Here is a 15,814-nt window from a genome sequence, read left to right as displayed (position 1 = left end):
TACTTTATTGCACGACAAAACACAAATGACAGGTTACAAAAAGAAATTTTAAAAAGTAGGTACAAAAAACCGTAACCGTTTTTTACAGTAATCTGTAAAAAAGATCGCTATTTAGCGATAAGATCATGTCATGTCATGTCACCTAAGTGTAACGCGCATGCGCGTAGCGGCACAGACTACAAATATGCTGGCGCGGTTTAACGAACCTTTGGGTCAAACGACACCTACGGACATGCTTCAATGGACCCGTTACCAGTCTATACAAGTAGTTGGAATTATATATTATATACAAAATGTTTGTTAGTATGAGTGAGCGTGCGTGTGTGAACAGATTTAGATGTGTGGATGTGTGTGTATTGATGTGTTACACAAGAGAAAAATTGTGGTTTGAAGTGTGGACTGTCAACTGTGGGTTTCGGGAAATAACTAACCAAACTGTTATTTTAAGCAGGTATATTGCATATTATGTACTTATTATATATTATATATATTTTAGTATCATCTCATTTACTTAAGCAAAATAACTTAGTTACAGTGTAAAACTAACACAATTGACTTGGTTTTTTTTTTCGCTTTAACACTTGGTAACACTTTGTAGTTTACTTAAACCATGCTTGCTTTGTGCGTTCGTTTAGTATAGTTTAAAACTATTAAGGTTCCAGGAATTGAGCTTGAGGTTGAGTTTGGAGATTGGAGTAAATAAAGGTCATAGTTATTCGGAACGGTGTTAAAAAGAAGACTGATCTATCCACGCACAGCTTAAACCACTGGACGGATCGAGCTGAAACGCAGATAGCTATTATGACGTAGGCATCTGCTAAGAAAGACTTTTTGAAAATTCAACCCCTAACGGCGATTACGCACTGCGCTTCCTTCATCCAAGTTCTATCCGTCATCCGTGAGAATACCAGCGATTATCTACGACATAATATGAACTTATTTGTTCGCAGTAAGAACAAGCGCAACGGAATCGTGACCAACCCAGCGATGCGATTGGTTGCCAACGTTAGAAATGGACTAGGTAAGTTTGCTTACTTTCTCTATGGGTATAGCGCAAAACTGAGTAGGCTCCTGCGGGAGTATATTCCTCTCCAACTTAGCGTGAAGCTTGTGCAAGGAGTAGGTACGACAATAGTGCAACGGGCGGGGTTTGAACCGTCGACCTTTCGGTTTTCATTCCACTCCGAGTCAGAAGTTGACGAATCACTGAGCTCTCGCGTCACCCTCTGATTCGAACCACTAAGATTTGGAACACCCTTCCAGCATCAGTTTTCCCCTCCAATTATAATATGTGTACCTTCAAGTCAAGAGTGAATAGGCATCTTCTAGGCAAGCGCGCTCCATCTTAGGCTGCATCGTCACTTGCCACTAGGTCCGATTGCAGCCAAGCGCTAGTCTATAATTTAAAAAAAAAGTTTCTTTACACCCCTCTCGCACGTGTAGTTACTTGTACTTTTGTGTAGTATCTTGTAGTTACGTCTGCGACATTACAGTATTGCCACTTTTATAAGTACCTGCGAAGAAATCTTTTTTTGAATGACGCTAAAATATCTCAGCCAATCATATCGCGTACTGCAGTATTTTGTACACGCAAATTACGAGCGAGATAGCACTTGTGTTTAAAATCTTAACGTCAATGGCTCAATGAGAAGTTGGGTCGCATTGTTCACGCGTTATCACTAGGATAGGCTATACGAAATTTCCTAAGGTACCTGATTCCTAAGGAACCTAAAATTAAAAGTTCTCCTTGCAGATAATGCAGCTGCAAACATACGTCGTACAGGCGTAGCTTTAGCGGCGAGTGCTAGTTCCGCGAACCCAGCCGTGAAAACCAACGCCTTTCAGTGGAGGAAAGAGACGCCGCTATAAAATGTGTTAAAGAAAGAAAGGGATAGCATTAAATTTCCTTGTACAGCTTTAAACTCCTTCTGTGAGAGAAAAAAACGCTGATAAAATTTTACTAAATAAAAAAGAGAGCATTAAATACTGCAAATACAGTTTTTTAGTGCAGGAGAATTACCCATATAAATTTAAAAAATAAAGAAAAGAGATAGTATTACATTTCGGAGGAAAGAGACAATGTTGAAAATTAACTATGTAGTAAGTCAAAAGGAATAACATTGATAAATATAATTAATAACTATCGTAGTTGCTCGTAAATGGGGTAAAAAATTTTTTCATTGTAAACATTGCAGATTTATTGTGAAGACTAGAAAAAACTAAAAGTTATTGTTTACTGGGTTGTAAAGACAGTAACTCGCCGTAACATCTATAAATCTAGCCTGTTGTGATAAAAAAGTGTAAATGTAACATAAATCGGCTTATTTTTCTCATGGGAAGAAGTAAAATAAAAACTGCGCAAAATATGAATTATTGCCCCAAACTAAAAATGTATAATCTTATTATTTAGAAATACTTTTAGGTTTATTTCATACATTAGGAAACTATTCAAATTGCTTTAAAGTACCATAAAAGCATGCGCTTCTTAGGCTAAAGACACATTGCGTAGAGGCGAAGCGACGCGGCTTTTTAGTAATGTTGAATAGAAGCAGGCGTACTTTGCGGAAGTCCATGATAAACAAGGAATAACAAACTTAATCTGCCAAAACAGGCAAATCTGTATGGTACAACGTGCAGCATGTGATACATATTATGTACTGCCCGCCCTCCCATTACTAAAGAAGCACGAAAAGCAAGAAATACGTACCACAAACACACAACTCCACACAGGTCTTCTAGAAAACACTCATCATTTCATGATAGAAAAGACGCATCAAATCGCGTCGACTCTCCCGCAGTGTACCTTTAACTTTACAAACTATAAGGCGGTTTGCGCACTCATCCCTGAAATCACGGATTCCATTAAAATACGAATCGAATGAGCACGTATTTGTATGCCGTTCACTTCGAAGAATCACGGATACGAACCGAATACGGATGAGTGCACAGACGCCCTTAGGCACCGCCTATTTATAGCATGCTGATTGCTAAATTAGGAATGGAGTCATAAAAAGTTTAAATATAAATAGATGGTACAAAAATAATGTTTAAAAATCGAATTAATCTTTAAAAAACTGATTAACGCGTTAATTGCTATAAGTATAATAGCTTTATGGTATAAGTATTATCTATGGTTCACCAGATGTACCTAATATAACTTAATTCATTAAACAAAATAATGGCTAACTGCCGTACTCAGAGTCGCTTAATCGTTACTTAAGTTTAGTTAAAACGAGACAGAGCTATATCTCTCACATAAATCTGTCTCGTTTTAACCCAATCTTAAGTAACGATTAGCGACTCTGAGTACGGCGGTAAGTAAACTATGTTAAGGCATATTCTCACTACAGTAAAATAATTGCCATTTTGTAAAATGAAATCAATGAATCAATTATTAAATTATTAAGTCCCGCAAATTGCTATTGTGCTGGAACCATGTCACATAAACATCGAAATTACGTCATTTGACGTATATTTAAGTAAAAATATACCATCAGCTCGAAACTTCAGTTTAGTGCTGACGTCACTAAAATGGCGGCCACGCGCATTAACAATTTACTGGACTTATACCTCTAGAATTATTTAAGTACAAATCATCACTTAATCAACATTCATATTCACTAACTTTTTAGAAATCATAACTAGTGTATAGCTGAAAAACTAAACAAAAAATACTTAATGTTGCCAAGCCATTTTTGAAAAAAGCTACTAAATGTTAAAATCATGCTTAGCTTTTGTTTATTTTAGAATTTAAATTACAAAAATTTTAATAATTTAACAGTATTATTTATACTTTAAATTTTATTAAACATTTCAAAGCATTTGTTTAAAATAGTACAATTTTTTTCTTTTTATTAATCCCGATTGCATTTTTCATATCACACGCACGGTCAGATGGGTGCAAGTTTTCCTGATCTCAAATCGAACAAAGTTAACTAACTTAGATTTTTTTAATAATTGTAGTCTAAAATTCTTTATAATCTTATTAAACTAGTCCATATTATGTGCAGGTGCCTATTTCTGAAAAAAAAAGAAACTGCTGAAAGTGATTTAACTGCCGCACTCGGAGTCGCTTATTTGTTACTTAAGGCATTAATTAGTATGGATAAGGAATGCCTTAAGTAACGATTAAGCGACTCTGAGTGGGGCTGTTAGTTATAGAAATATGTAAGAAACTACGCGATTTACCTAAATCTTGTAAAGTATTATCGATTTCATAAATGAAACGTATTTTTCAAAAAAATTGTTGCAATGCTTGCGTTGCTTTGGTTCGAATATAATAAGTTCCTTAAAATTGCAAAAAAAGTGTTATTTTTCTAATTTTTTTTAGCAGAAATAACAATAAGTAACGAATAATTTCCATCACAAAATCGCGTAGTCTCTTCATTGTGCTATTTAGATTTAAAATATATTATGAATTAGTAGAATTAATTAGTTATGATTATGGTAACACCAATACTTGTAGTACGAATCTTTTTATTTTTCGTGACATTATTGTGAATAAAATAATTATAATATATAGTCTGTAAAAAATGACTCCTCACGCGCCTTTTTAACTACATTAGTCAACTGTCATGTCAAAAGTACGCTTCATCTTTAAAAAAAGGACTTAAATCGTACTTTTGGCATGAAATTTGACATAAAAAGTTAAAATGGTATGTGACGCGCAATTTTTACGCATTATACTTAATAGTTACATATTAGAAAGTAATGTAATAGTGTATTTATTTTTTATACGTTAATCTGTTATAGTTTATAATTTACTTTTGACATTTTACATAACATACCTACATGTTTTTCAATACATGTCAAAATAGAATCAATAGCGAACTTTTTTTTAGTAACTAGAATTTCCTAAAATCATTTCTTATAGAAACGTTCTACAGTAGCCGGCAAGAAATATTGCACATCAACCTTTAGAATGAGATTTCGGCTTTGTAGAGCGTTGTCTCTGTCATTCATACCTATGTGACGTTCTGTCGGTCTCAACGACAGAGACAACGCTATCTCTTCCTAAAGGTCGATGTACAATATTTTCTGCCGGGTACTGTATAGAGAAAACCTAAATGTAAAATCTGAAATTTCTAGACCCAGCGATTTGACCAGTCAGTCAGTTCCCCTTTTATTTCTACAGATGAAGCCAAATAACACATATTAGTATAACATGCAATTTCTCAAGAAAGTTATTCATGCTGTGTACAGTACGCGGCCGAAAGTGATGAACATCGGCCTTTAGAATGACATTTCATATTTGTAGAGCGTTGTCTCTGTCACTCATATCCATACGACCGACGCTTTGTGGAGACAGTGCTCTACAAATCTGCCGTCTACTTCTAAAGATCGATGTTCATGTATTAACAATTTTCTGCGGCTACGACCCGGTACTCCTCGTAGCTGCTTACTTCCAAATTGTGATGAAATTACCTACTTTTTATTTCGAAAAGTTGGTAATAAAAATGATTCGATGGGACAGCACAATTCCTTTTTCTTTTCACTTCTTTACGAGTTAAAAAAGTTGAAAGTAGGATTATCTGTAAAGAGCGTTATAAGTAACTGCATATAGGAGCATTTATTCATTTATAATCGATAGAATCTAGGTGCTGTAATTTTTATTTTAATAATAATAATTTGATAAAATGTACAAAAATGAATTAATTTTTCAAGGTAACGAGAATAATAATACTATTATAGACTCTATAAATATGGTAAATAAATAAATACGTAATATGGAGTGTAAAATGGCGGAGTTGCCTAAGAAAAAGAGGGTTGAAGAGTTACTAACGGTAAAAAATTTCAAATTCTCGGTGGATAGTAGTGGTAGATGTTTGGAATTCCTAAATTGAATGAATTTGAATGTCCTAGTTATTGGAGCTTTCGTTTATGGGACGAGATACTGTGAATACGAAATGTATGGAGCTTTACGACCTCTACTAATACGCTAGACTTGCGATTGCCGAACTGTTTTTGAAGCAACTTGAGCGCCATTCTGGCGCTGATAGCAGCTGTGAGCGTCATGTAACGAACTAAATGTTAGTGATGAGACATCTGTAGGTCGATTTCGTAAAACCTGCATCAATCATTATTACAATATCAATTGTTGTGATTCGTTGAATTCGTGAGATTCTTGTTGCAAAAATGCATTGTAGCTTATGGTGAGCGAGTGTCAACATGATGACGATTTGACTCAGAGTATCAAAGGTAAAGTAGTAAAGGTCGTTAGGTCGCTTCGAATCGGCACAAAAAACAACTGTAATTTGGTATGGCACGCCTCTTCCAGCGTACCTACTTGTATATGTACTAGGTCCCTTTCAGTGATAAAAACATGCGCGGTGTGTATAATTCGTTCCATACATTTTGTCTTCAGTGTCCAGTCTCTATAACATATAATTGCCTAATGATATTTTAATGAAAGTCCTTCATAAATTTTTATTCCACTAAAATAAAACTTAAAGCAAAAAAATGCAATAAAAAAAATTAAGGTTTGCCTGGCAAGTTCCGAAAAGATTAATTAAAAAGGTTAGGAATAAAAGAATAAAACAAAATAGTAAACAGGAAATAAAGTTTGTGGCTTATAAAATGGCTACTTATTCCAAAAAATATAAGCACAATTTATAATAATACTTCATAATTATGATTTTAGAAACAAAATTAATAAAAAGATTGCGTGTTATTTTATTATTTTGCCACTAGAGCAAGTACAATTATTACAGTAGCCGGTAAGAAATATTGTACATCTCCCTTTAGAATGAGATTTCGGCTTTGTAGAGCGTTGTCTCTGTCACTCGTACCTGTGACATTTTGTGGGTCTCAACGACAGAGACAACGCTCTACGAAACCGATATGTCTTTCTAAAGGTCGATGTACAATATTTTCTACCGGGTGCTGTATTTAATTTTTCGAAGAAGATAAAATCTTACAACATTAATTATGACCAATATTGTGTTAAAATTGAAATCAAGTGTCATATTTTGAGGCTACAACGTTTTAGTGAATAATTTTTTTAATTCTTGTATTATAATAATTATTATTTATACTTTTATGACACTCAGCTTCTAAAGATGGATATGTACTCACGTGTTTAGTCGACGTTAGCCCGACTAGTTTCGAACCCATCTGGGGTCCTTTTTCAAGGGAGTCAGTTCGCGCATGCGCCGCGCCGATGACTAAACACGTGAGTACAGCATGGACAGATATTATTTATAATGGAAATCACTCACTGTAGTTTAAACGCTACAATGGATATACTATATTACAAATGTACAATATATATGACATCTAAATCCATGGGTGTGATGTGAGTATGCCCGACTAGTTTCGGACCCGTCCGGTCTTTTTTCAATAGGCCTTTGCTTGCGACGCGGCGCGAAGAAGACTAGTCGGGTGTGTTCCATCTAACATGTGAGTTTCGCCGTCATAATAATATATTTATATTAATGATGGATATATAAGTCTACTACAACCAAGTACAGTTTATATGTCCCGAAAGTGTGACAAAAAAACCTATTATAATATTATACTACTATACAGGGTGTAACCAGAATGTTAGCAAAAACTTAGCGTTATTGTTATACTACCTAAACACAATCCAATACCAATAACCATGCCCCGCCTACGATGCGGCATTGACTCGGAGTGGCCTACTTTCACAACGTTCGTTGACCTCTAGCGTCAGTCAGATGTTTTATTTGCAATATATCGTAAACTTTTACAAAATTATAGGATTTGTTTATATTTTTATCATATCAGTAATCATCAGTACTATCACATATCTTCGTTTTTGCCAGCGTTCTGGTTACACCCTGTATATTATTTGGAAACTGAGTGTCATATTTTAAACGCAATTTCTCAAAACATTAGTTACTTTACAACATTACATAATATAGTTACATGTTTGTATAATGATCTTTATTTCAACGACTTAGGTGCGCTTATTTTGTTTAATGGTGTTTTTCGTATGTTTGTGAGTTTGTATAGAACTTTTCGTGATATTTACTTACTATATTATATTATAGGTGAATCGATTCTTGCTATTTTGAGTCAATATGTTAAGTTGTACGACTTTATATGTAATTTTTATCCGGATGGATGACAAAAAACAGGTTTCCCTTTTAAACTGATAGATCCAAAAACAATATTTTCATTCCATATACTTCTCAAAAGGAAACATTGTGAAACACTTCTCATCTGGATAAAAAAACAAAGTTTAGTGTATGATGTGTTTTGAACGAGGATATTATCCATCCTAAGCCATAGTAATATTATAAATGCGAAAGTGAATCTGTCTGTCTGTCTGCTAGCTTTTCACGGCCCATCCGTTTAACCGATTTTGATGAAATTATAGTATAGGTATAGGTATAGAGATTGCTTGCATCCCGGAGAAGGTCGTAGGCTACTTTTGATCCCGGAAAATTTAAGAGTTCCCACGGGATTTTTAAAAACCTAAATCCACGCGGACGAAGTCGCGGGTATCATCTAGTTTATTATAATTACTAGCTGATGCACGCGACTTCTTCCGCGTTTAATTTTTTTAAATCCCGTGGGAACTCTTTGATTTTCCAGGATAAAAAGTAGCCTATGTCATTCTCCAGGTCTTTAACTATATCCATGCAAAAAAAATCACGTCGATCCTTTGCTTTATTGCGGCGTGATTGAAGTACAAACCAATAAACCAACACACCGACAAACCAACAAACAAACACACTTTCGCATTTATAATATTGGGTAGTAATTTTAAAAATGCCAAGCTATATTTTCAATTGCAAACCTTACTTATTCTAGAAAATAAATGAGCTTTTGTTAAAACCGCAAGATATTCTCGTTCGAAACACATTCAGTAGTTTTATGTGACGCTTATTTTGTATAAAAGAATAGCAATATTTATTTATTTAACGATACAGTTTTGTCTTGTAATCGCGTGTGAGTTGAGATATTGTGATTTAGGAGTTATATTGTAACGTAACGAAACACAGAATTTGTACGATGTAACGTAGTTGGTGCAGTGCGGTATAATGTTGTGAAGAAATATATTGAAATATATATAATTTCTCTTACTTTTTGTTTTATTTTAAACTTATTTGCCCTCGACTTCGTCTGACTGGAATAATAGAACGAATAGAAGCCCTTTGGTTTTTCCGGGATAACATTTTTTTTATTCAAGCTAGGCCCTGACTGCGATCTAACCTAGTGGTAAGTTGTGATACAGTCTAAAATGGATTTGGATTTGATAACTTGGAAGGGGTATAGCAGTTTTTTTATTTTCTATGTAACAATGCTACTTACTACAAGATGGCGCTATGAGCTATCAGTTAATCCTGGAATTAGCTATTATAATAATTATTTGTTCTGTACAACACATTCCAAAATAATTTAAATGACTACTTATTCTCATCCGCGGTAAACGCGTCCCATTTTAGGGCACATCATCACTTTCCATCAGGCGTGATTTTTTTAATATTCATTATAGGTATATGCTTGACCACAATCACACATGGGAAGTGATGATGTGCCCTAAAATGGGACGCGTTTACCTAGAAGATGAAAATTCACTCTTGTTTTAAAGATTGTGGGCAAGCGTACCTATGCCTGTGAATAAAAAAAATCTTTTCTCATTGTCGTGTCGTTGTTTACAGGTACTACTAGGTATGTGTAATATCACAGCAGCTGTACAGAAATATCACTCCGCAAAGATATTGTTTAAAAAGTAAATAGCGACTCTTGACTTTTTTTACGAAAAAAAAAATGACGTTTTCTTGTCGTTGCCGTGTCGTTGTCTTATGGTTGCTGTGTCGTTGTCTTGTCGCTGTCCTGTCGTTGTTTTGTCGTTGCCTTGTCGTTGTCTTGTGGCTGTGCTGTCGTTGCCGACTGCCGTGTTGTTTTTTTGTCGTTGCCGTGTCGTTTTCATGTTGTTGCCGTATCATTGTCTTGTCGTTGCCGGGTCGTTGTCTTGTCGTTGTCCTGTCGTTGCCGTGTCGTTGTCATATCGTTGCCGTGTCGTTGTCTTATCGTTACCATAATATCGTTGTCCTGGAAGTGTCTCCGTCCGTTCATTTATCCCGGCACAATTAGTTCTGAAATAATGTGAAGCTCTTTGAGTAGTGTTTAAACCGCATTCAAACATTGCGGTTTACCGAAATGTTTGAATGTTTCACAGAATGTGTGTTCCATTGCCACTTGTTCTTTACTAAAAATGGCCGCCATGAAAATTATAAAAAATAAAGTGTTCTGTACGATGGTGCGGAACCCTTCGTGTGCGCGTCTGACTCGCACTTGGCCGATTTTTTTTACAAAACCAAAAAACTCGTTCACTAATTGGTCATAAAAAATAGCCACATCCTAATCCTTAATCGTTCAACTTGTCTTGTTAGTAAATGGTATCAAATTACAAGAGGGTAGTTCCGCTACCCGCCGCGTGGCGCGCGCGTGTCGTCTCGAGTTGCGGCTCGAGAATCTATTGTTTTGATTTCCTGCCTTTTGAAAATCTTTTGACACGTCGTAAAGGATGTTTGTAAGACGTGTAGGGGTTTTTGGAGATGTGAAGGAGACGCTTCCAGATTCATAGAAACCGGTTAAGGGCGAGTCAGACTCACACACGAAGGGTTCCATGCCATCGTACAAGAAATAAAACTTTTTGTATTTTTTTGTGATGTAACAAACACAAATGCAGGGCTTTCGGATTTTCCTTTTGTACCTATTTGTGCAATGTCTCATAGCAGCCTGCCAAATTTCATGATTCTAGGTTATCGAGGAGTACCTACGATACCTACGGTACCTACTCTAGGTTTTGATTCCTTTGACGAGTCTTGACTCATGACAGACAGACAACGAAGTGGTCCTAAAAAGGTTTCTTTTTAGGGTTCCATACCTCAAAAGGAACCCTTATATGATCACTTTGTTGCCTGTCTGTTTGTCCGTCTGTCCGTCGTGTCTGCCAAAAAACCTATAGGGTAAGTAGGTAGGTCTTATAGCACTAGTAAAGAATAAATCCGAAAACCGTACCTACATCACAAAAAAATGTGTTCATGAACAAATAATTAGTATTTTCCAGAGTAAGATAACTATACCAAGTGGGGTATCATATGAAAGGGCTTTACGTGTATATTCTAAAACAGGTTTTTATTTATTTTTACTCATAACAGTTTTTGATTTATCGTGCAAAATGTCGAAAAAATACGACTGTAGTACGGAACCCTCGGTGCGCGAGTCTGACTCTCACTGGGCCGGTTTGTTTTCTCTGTAGATAGGTACGGTATATTAATAGGTACCTATTATTATCTGATTGTGCTGAAGCGATGGAAGACGATCGGAGTTATACGTGCGAGGCACCGAAGAGCCGATTGCGAGCTGTAATAAGTAGGTATATCTCTCTTACTCTTACCATTGAGCTATACACTTAATTCGCTACAACTAGCTACCTACACAATTGGTATTCATCGACGCGAGGCCGCCACGCGTCTCCAATCAATATAAACGAAGCTTTCTCTAAAGCTAATTTGTTTTGACAGCAATAATTTGATTTTTGAAACAATTTACTGAGGGGCCATATCAAAAGAACAATGGAATCTCCTCTATTGAGTAGAAATTGTAATCAAAGGCCATGTAGTATTGCTACGATAAGTTTAAAAGTCTTTTTAATTTGAAGTGGTGACCAGGGGTGTTATGGATATTCGCATACGCATCCGCAATGCGCAACATCAATGCGGAGCTTTTGCGGATGCGGATTCATATTTGCAACAAGTAATGACCAGCAAAGAAAGTGGGCATGGCCAGATTGGCACGTGCCTTGCGCGTGTTTGCTAGTGCCGAATGTACGCATTAATTCAGACATCTACATCCGCATCCACGGATGTGAACTTCTATAATTGTCAAAATATTAGCATCCGCAACAACCCTAGAATAGACACTTACATTTTTATTCAAATAAACTTTTACAAGTGATTTGGAATCGTCAAATAATTTACAAATTCTATCGATTTATTATTATTCTATCTATATACTTAACATTATCCTAGACAATTATCAGAAAAGATTTTTCGCGATCTATACGATCTGGCAATATAAATAGTGATGCCGTGCCAATTTGTAGACGTAGCGTAGCACGTTGTAGCAACTATAAAAATGATCGTAGCACTATACGACTTGATCAAATCTAGCATTTCGTTATTTTATGTTCTTGTGAACAACTTCAAAATAATAAACAAAGATATATTATAATTTACCAAAGAAATTAATTACATAAGTTACTTTTTTTGTTGTTTTTGTTTCCGTCGGCAAGTTTGACAACGATTAAGCAGCGTTGGGACTGTTTTAAGCAAATTTTAATATTAAAAAAACAGTTTTAAATCATGTTTTGAAGAAGTTATGACCGTAAATAGTTTTTTTAAAGAACCTGGTTTTTTTGAAACCCTACGATCAAGTAGGTACAGAGAGTAAAATTTGAAAGAAAATAGGAAATCAGGTTCCTAAGTATAGTAAGTAGATTAACTACAACCGGTAATTATGTCTGTAAAAGGTGAGTTTAAAATCGTTTTTGCTGTATCAGAAAAGTAGGTATCTATTTCCGATTCATCATGATCTACCCATCGCCGGCTCTCCTCTCAGAATGAGAAGCATTTAGCCATAGCATAGCCAAAAGTGTTCGTTTGGTTTTCTCAAACTCTCTAATATAAGCTGTCGCTAGCTTAATTAATTTGAGGTTTTTTATTTATCACTAGCTGCCCCGGCGAACTTCATACCGCCTAACAGTCGATTCTTTTTCAGGATTTTTTTAAAATTCTCTTTCCGTAAGAGCAATCCTCGTACTTCAAGGAATATTATAAAAAAAGAATTAGCGAAATCGGTTCAGCTGTTATCGAGTTTTGCGATCAGCAACACATTTAGCGATTCATTTTTATATATAGAGATTATACCGATCAGATAAACACTAGTACCCCTTAACTGCGATGTCCCTTATTAACTGCAGATGCAGTGGGTCTCGAGTGCCGCAGATCCCGATAAATCACGTCGGCGGTGTATTGTGTCAACAATGTAGAGTGCAGCGAAATAGGGTTAACACCAATCAGTACCCTTATTTATAAATGCGAAAGTGTTTGTTTGTTGATTTATTGGTTTGTTGGTTTGTCTTCAATCACGTCGCAACTGAGCAACGGATTGAAAGGATTTGCTTGGGTATAGTCAAAGACCTGGAGAGTGACATAGCATAGGCTATCCCCTTTTTATCCCGGAAAACCAAAGTCCAAAGAGTTCCCACGGGATTGTTAAGTACCTAAATCCACGCAGTCGAAGTCGCGGGCGTCAGCTGGTGATTCATATTTCATAGTATAAACTAGCTGATACCCGCGACTTCATCTGCGTGGATTTAGATTTTCGAAAGTTCTGTGGGAACTACTACTGTCTACAGGTAAAAGAATCAAAACATCAATCAAGAACCAAAATCGGTTCCGTAGTTTTAGAGATTTACCCCTACAAACAAACTTACAACTTTTACCTCTTTATAATATTAGTAAAGCTAGACAACCCTAATTGTGTAACAAAGACTTAAATAATCCTGGAAGAATTAAAAAAAAAATTATAAGGGCTTATGGTAGTAATTACCTATAAGTAGGTACTTACTGCTATAGTTTCTAGGGAAGTAAGTATATCTTTTTGCTTCCCTAAATTATTAATCTACCTAATATGCTGTTGATAAAAAATATTTTGGTGCATTTTAATGTAACTGTATCTACTTATTTGGAATTTGGATGTCAATAGTCTGATGAAAAAAAACTATTAAACTTAGGTATAATCTTCGAAAATTTATAAAATTGTAATTAATTGCACTTTTCTTCTAGTTCATGTTCAGAACAATTAAGTACTTATTGATTACCTATTATTTCGATAAGGTTGTCTAAACAATTAAGAATTTAAAATGATTCAGTAAGATAGGTACAGTATCCGGCAGGAAATATTGTACATCGACCTTTAGAAAGCGATAGCGGTTTCGTCTACGAAATCGCTAGACGCGTTATCTCTGTCGTTGCGACCGACCGCGACAAAACGTCACATAGGTATGAGTGACAGAGACAACGCTCTATGAAGCCTAAACCTCTTTCTCAAGGTCGATGTACAATATTTTCTGCTGGCTACTGTACCTACTTACTACTAATACTGGCTCAGTTTAAATTCTTAGGGTGAGATCTATAGAGCGCACTCTGACTTTGCTTAGACTTAAGACAGAGTTAAAACAAGACAGAACTATATCTCTCACATAAATCTGTCTCGTTTTAAATCAATCTTAAGTCTGAGCAGTCAAAGTGCGCTTTTTAGATCTCGGCCTTATAGTGTCTCTTCCAGTTTAAAATCATCTGTGAAGAAGACACGTATGCAAAGTGGAGGCCAATCAGGCAAGGTGCGATGTTCCCAGCGCCAATTATTATGGGAAACCACGGCCCTATGGGCCCCAGCCATTTGTCGAGTGCTTATTGAGAGGCAAAACATGCGAGTTAGGTATAATTATATTACTTAGATATTTACTTAATAAACATTCATTTAGGAATTCAGACATGCACGTTCATCAGATTTCTTTTGATTTGTTGACAGGTTAGCCCTTGACTTCGATTTTACCCGGTGGTAGGTAATAGGTATGAAAGTCAAAGTCAAATCATTTATTTAAAGTAGGTTAGTTGTTATTCAGAAGTGGTCAAATTTTAACTTGGTAAATATCTCATTAATATCTAATATACATAATTAATATTAATATCATTAATTGAGGATTAGAGTAAATTGCTCGCGATCAGTGTAATAGTTTTGTAAACAGTAGGATTTTAATCAGGCATAGCATATTTTTGATGGACTTCAAAAAAAGAGGAAGTTCTCAATTCGATTCTAAGTATATTTTTTTTGTATGTTTGTTACGCAATTTCTCCGCCAAATATGAACCGATTTTGTTTCTCATTTCTTTGGTTTTTTTGGTTCTTTTTTTGTTTGGTAGGTCATACTTTAGAGGTGGTTCCATTATAGTTTGGTGAAGATCTGATAAATATCTTCGGAGATCGAGAACAGAACTCCTAATATTGATAAGAGTAAATTGCTCACGATCAGTGTCAGTAAATTGATCACGCTTAGTGAACAGGTTTTTGACCCATGGTTTAAGTGACAAACCATGCCTAGGTACCTAAACTAGCGGCACGCTATGATGGCCGGTTTGACACATTACAATAGTGATGTGGAATGTCAATTTATTCTCGAACAAAAAACAATTAAGTTTTGTTTTTGTACCTGATTAAATAGGTTTAATAAAACAAAAATGTATATGTTTATTTAATTTATTTGAACGAACTGAATATTTGAACGAAAATGAATATACATACTTTATATGCACACAAGAAACATATGAATACAAAAGATACCGAAAAAGGTGCCACAAAAGGCCATAATTAATCAGATTCGTCCATACTACTATTTTCACTGTCGTCACTGCTATCATCACATACATTAATAATTATATGTTCGTTTTCTATAATATTATCTATTTTCACATCTCTTTCATAATCTTCCCTTATTAATTTAACAGTTCTATTCACAACCTTTTCCCAGTCTCCTTTAGTCACATGTTCACAAGCTTCTTCTAATAATTTTAGCATTTTTTTTGTGGTAAATGGGGGTTCTGTATTGTGTCTTGCAGCATATCCCTTAATTTGAGCCCACACCAACTCAATCGCATTATACTCACAATGGTAAGGCGGTAACCGTATAACTCTGTGCCCATGTTCTAATGCTATTTCGTCAATGACGTATCGGATCTTGGTTGGTTTGTTTTCTTTTAAAAGACGTACTAATT

General features: G+C 35.4%; 1 protein-coding gene across 2 annotated transcripts in view; it reads left to right on the top strand.

Annotated features, from left to right (window-relative positions):
• The window catches only part of LOC117985479 (ankyrin repeat domain-containing protein 50), a 76,672-nt gene extending 71,003 nt beyond the window's left edge, over window positions 1–5,669 (top strand). For both annotated transcript variants that reach the window (XM_069500685.1, XM_034972210.2), the window contains 2 exons: window positions 951–1,021; window positions 1,754–5,669. In XM_069500685.1, coding sequence (XP_069356786.1) covers window positions 951–1,021; window positions 1,754–1,869 — 187 coding nt within the window. In that variant the 3' untranslated portion in view covers window positions 1,870–5,669. The remainder of the gene's footprint in view (window positions 1–950; window positions 1,022–1,753) is intronic.
• Window positions 5,670–15,814: the final 10,145 nt, after the last annotated feature.

Source organism: Maniola hyperantus, chromosome 9, assembly GCF_902806685.2.
Source record: "Maniola hyperantus chromosome 9, iAphHyp1.2, whole genome shotgun sequence".
Classification (NCBI taxonomy): domain Eukaryota; kingdom Metazoa; phylum Arthropoda; class Insecta; order Lepidoptera; family Nymphalidae; genus Maniola; species Maniola hyperantus.
The sequence above is the reverse complement of the archived record's forward strand: the minus strand, read 5'-3'. Positions and strand labels throughout refer to the sequence as shown.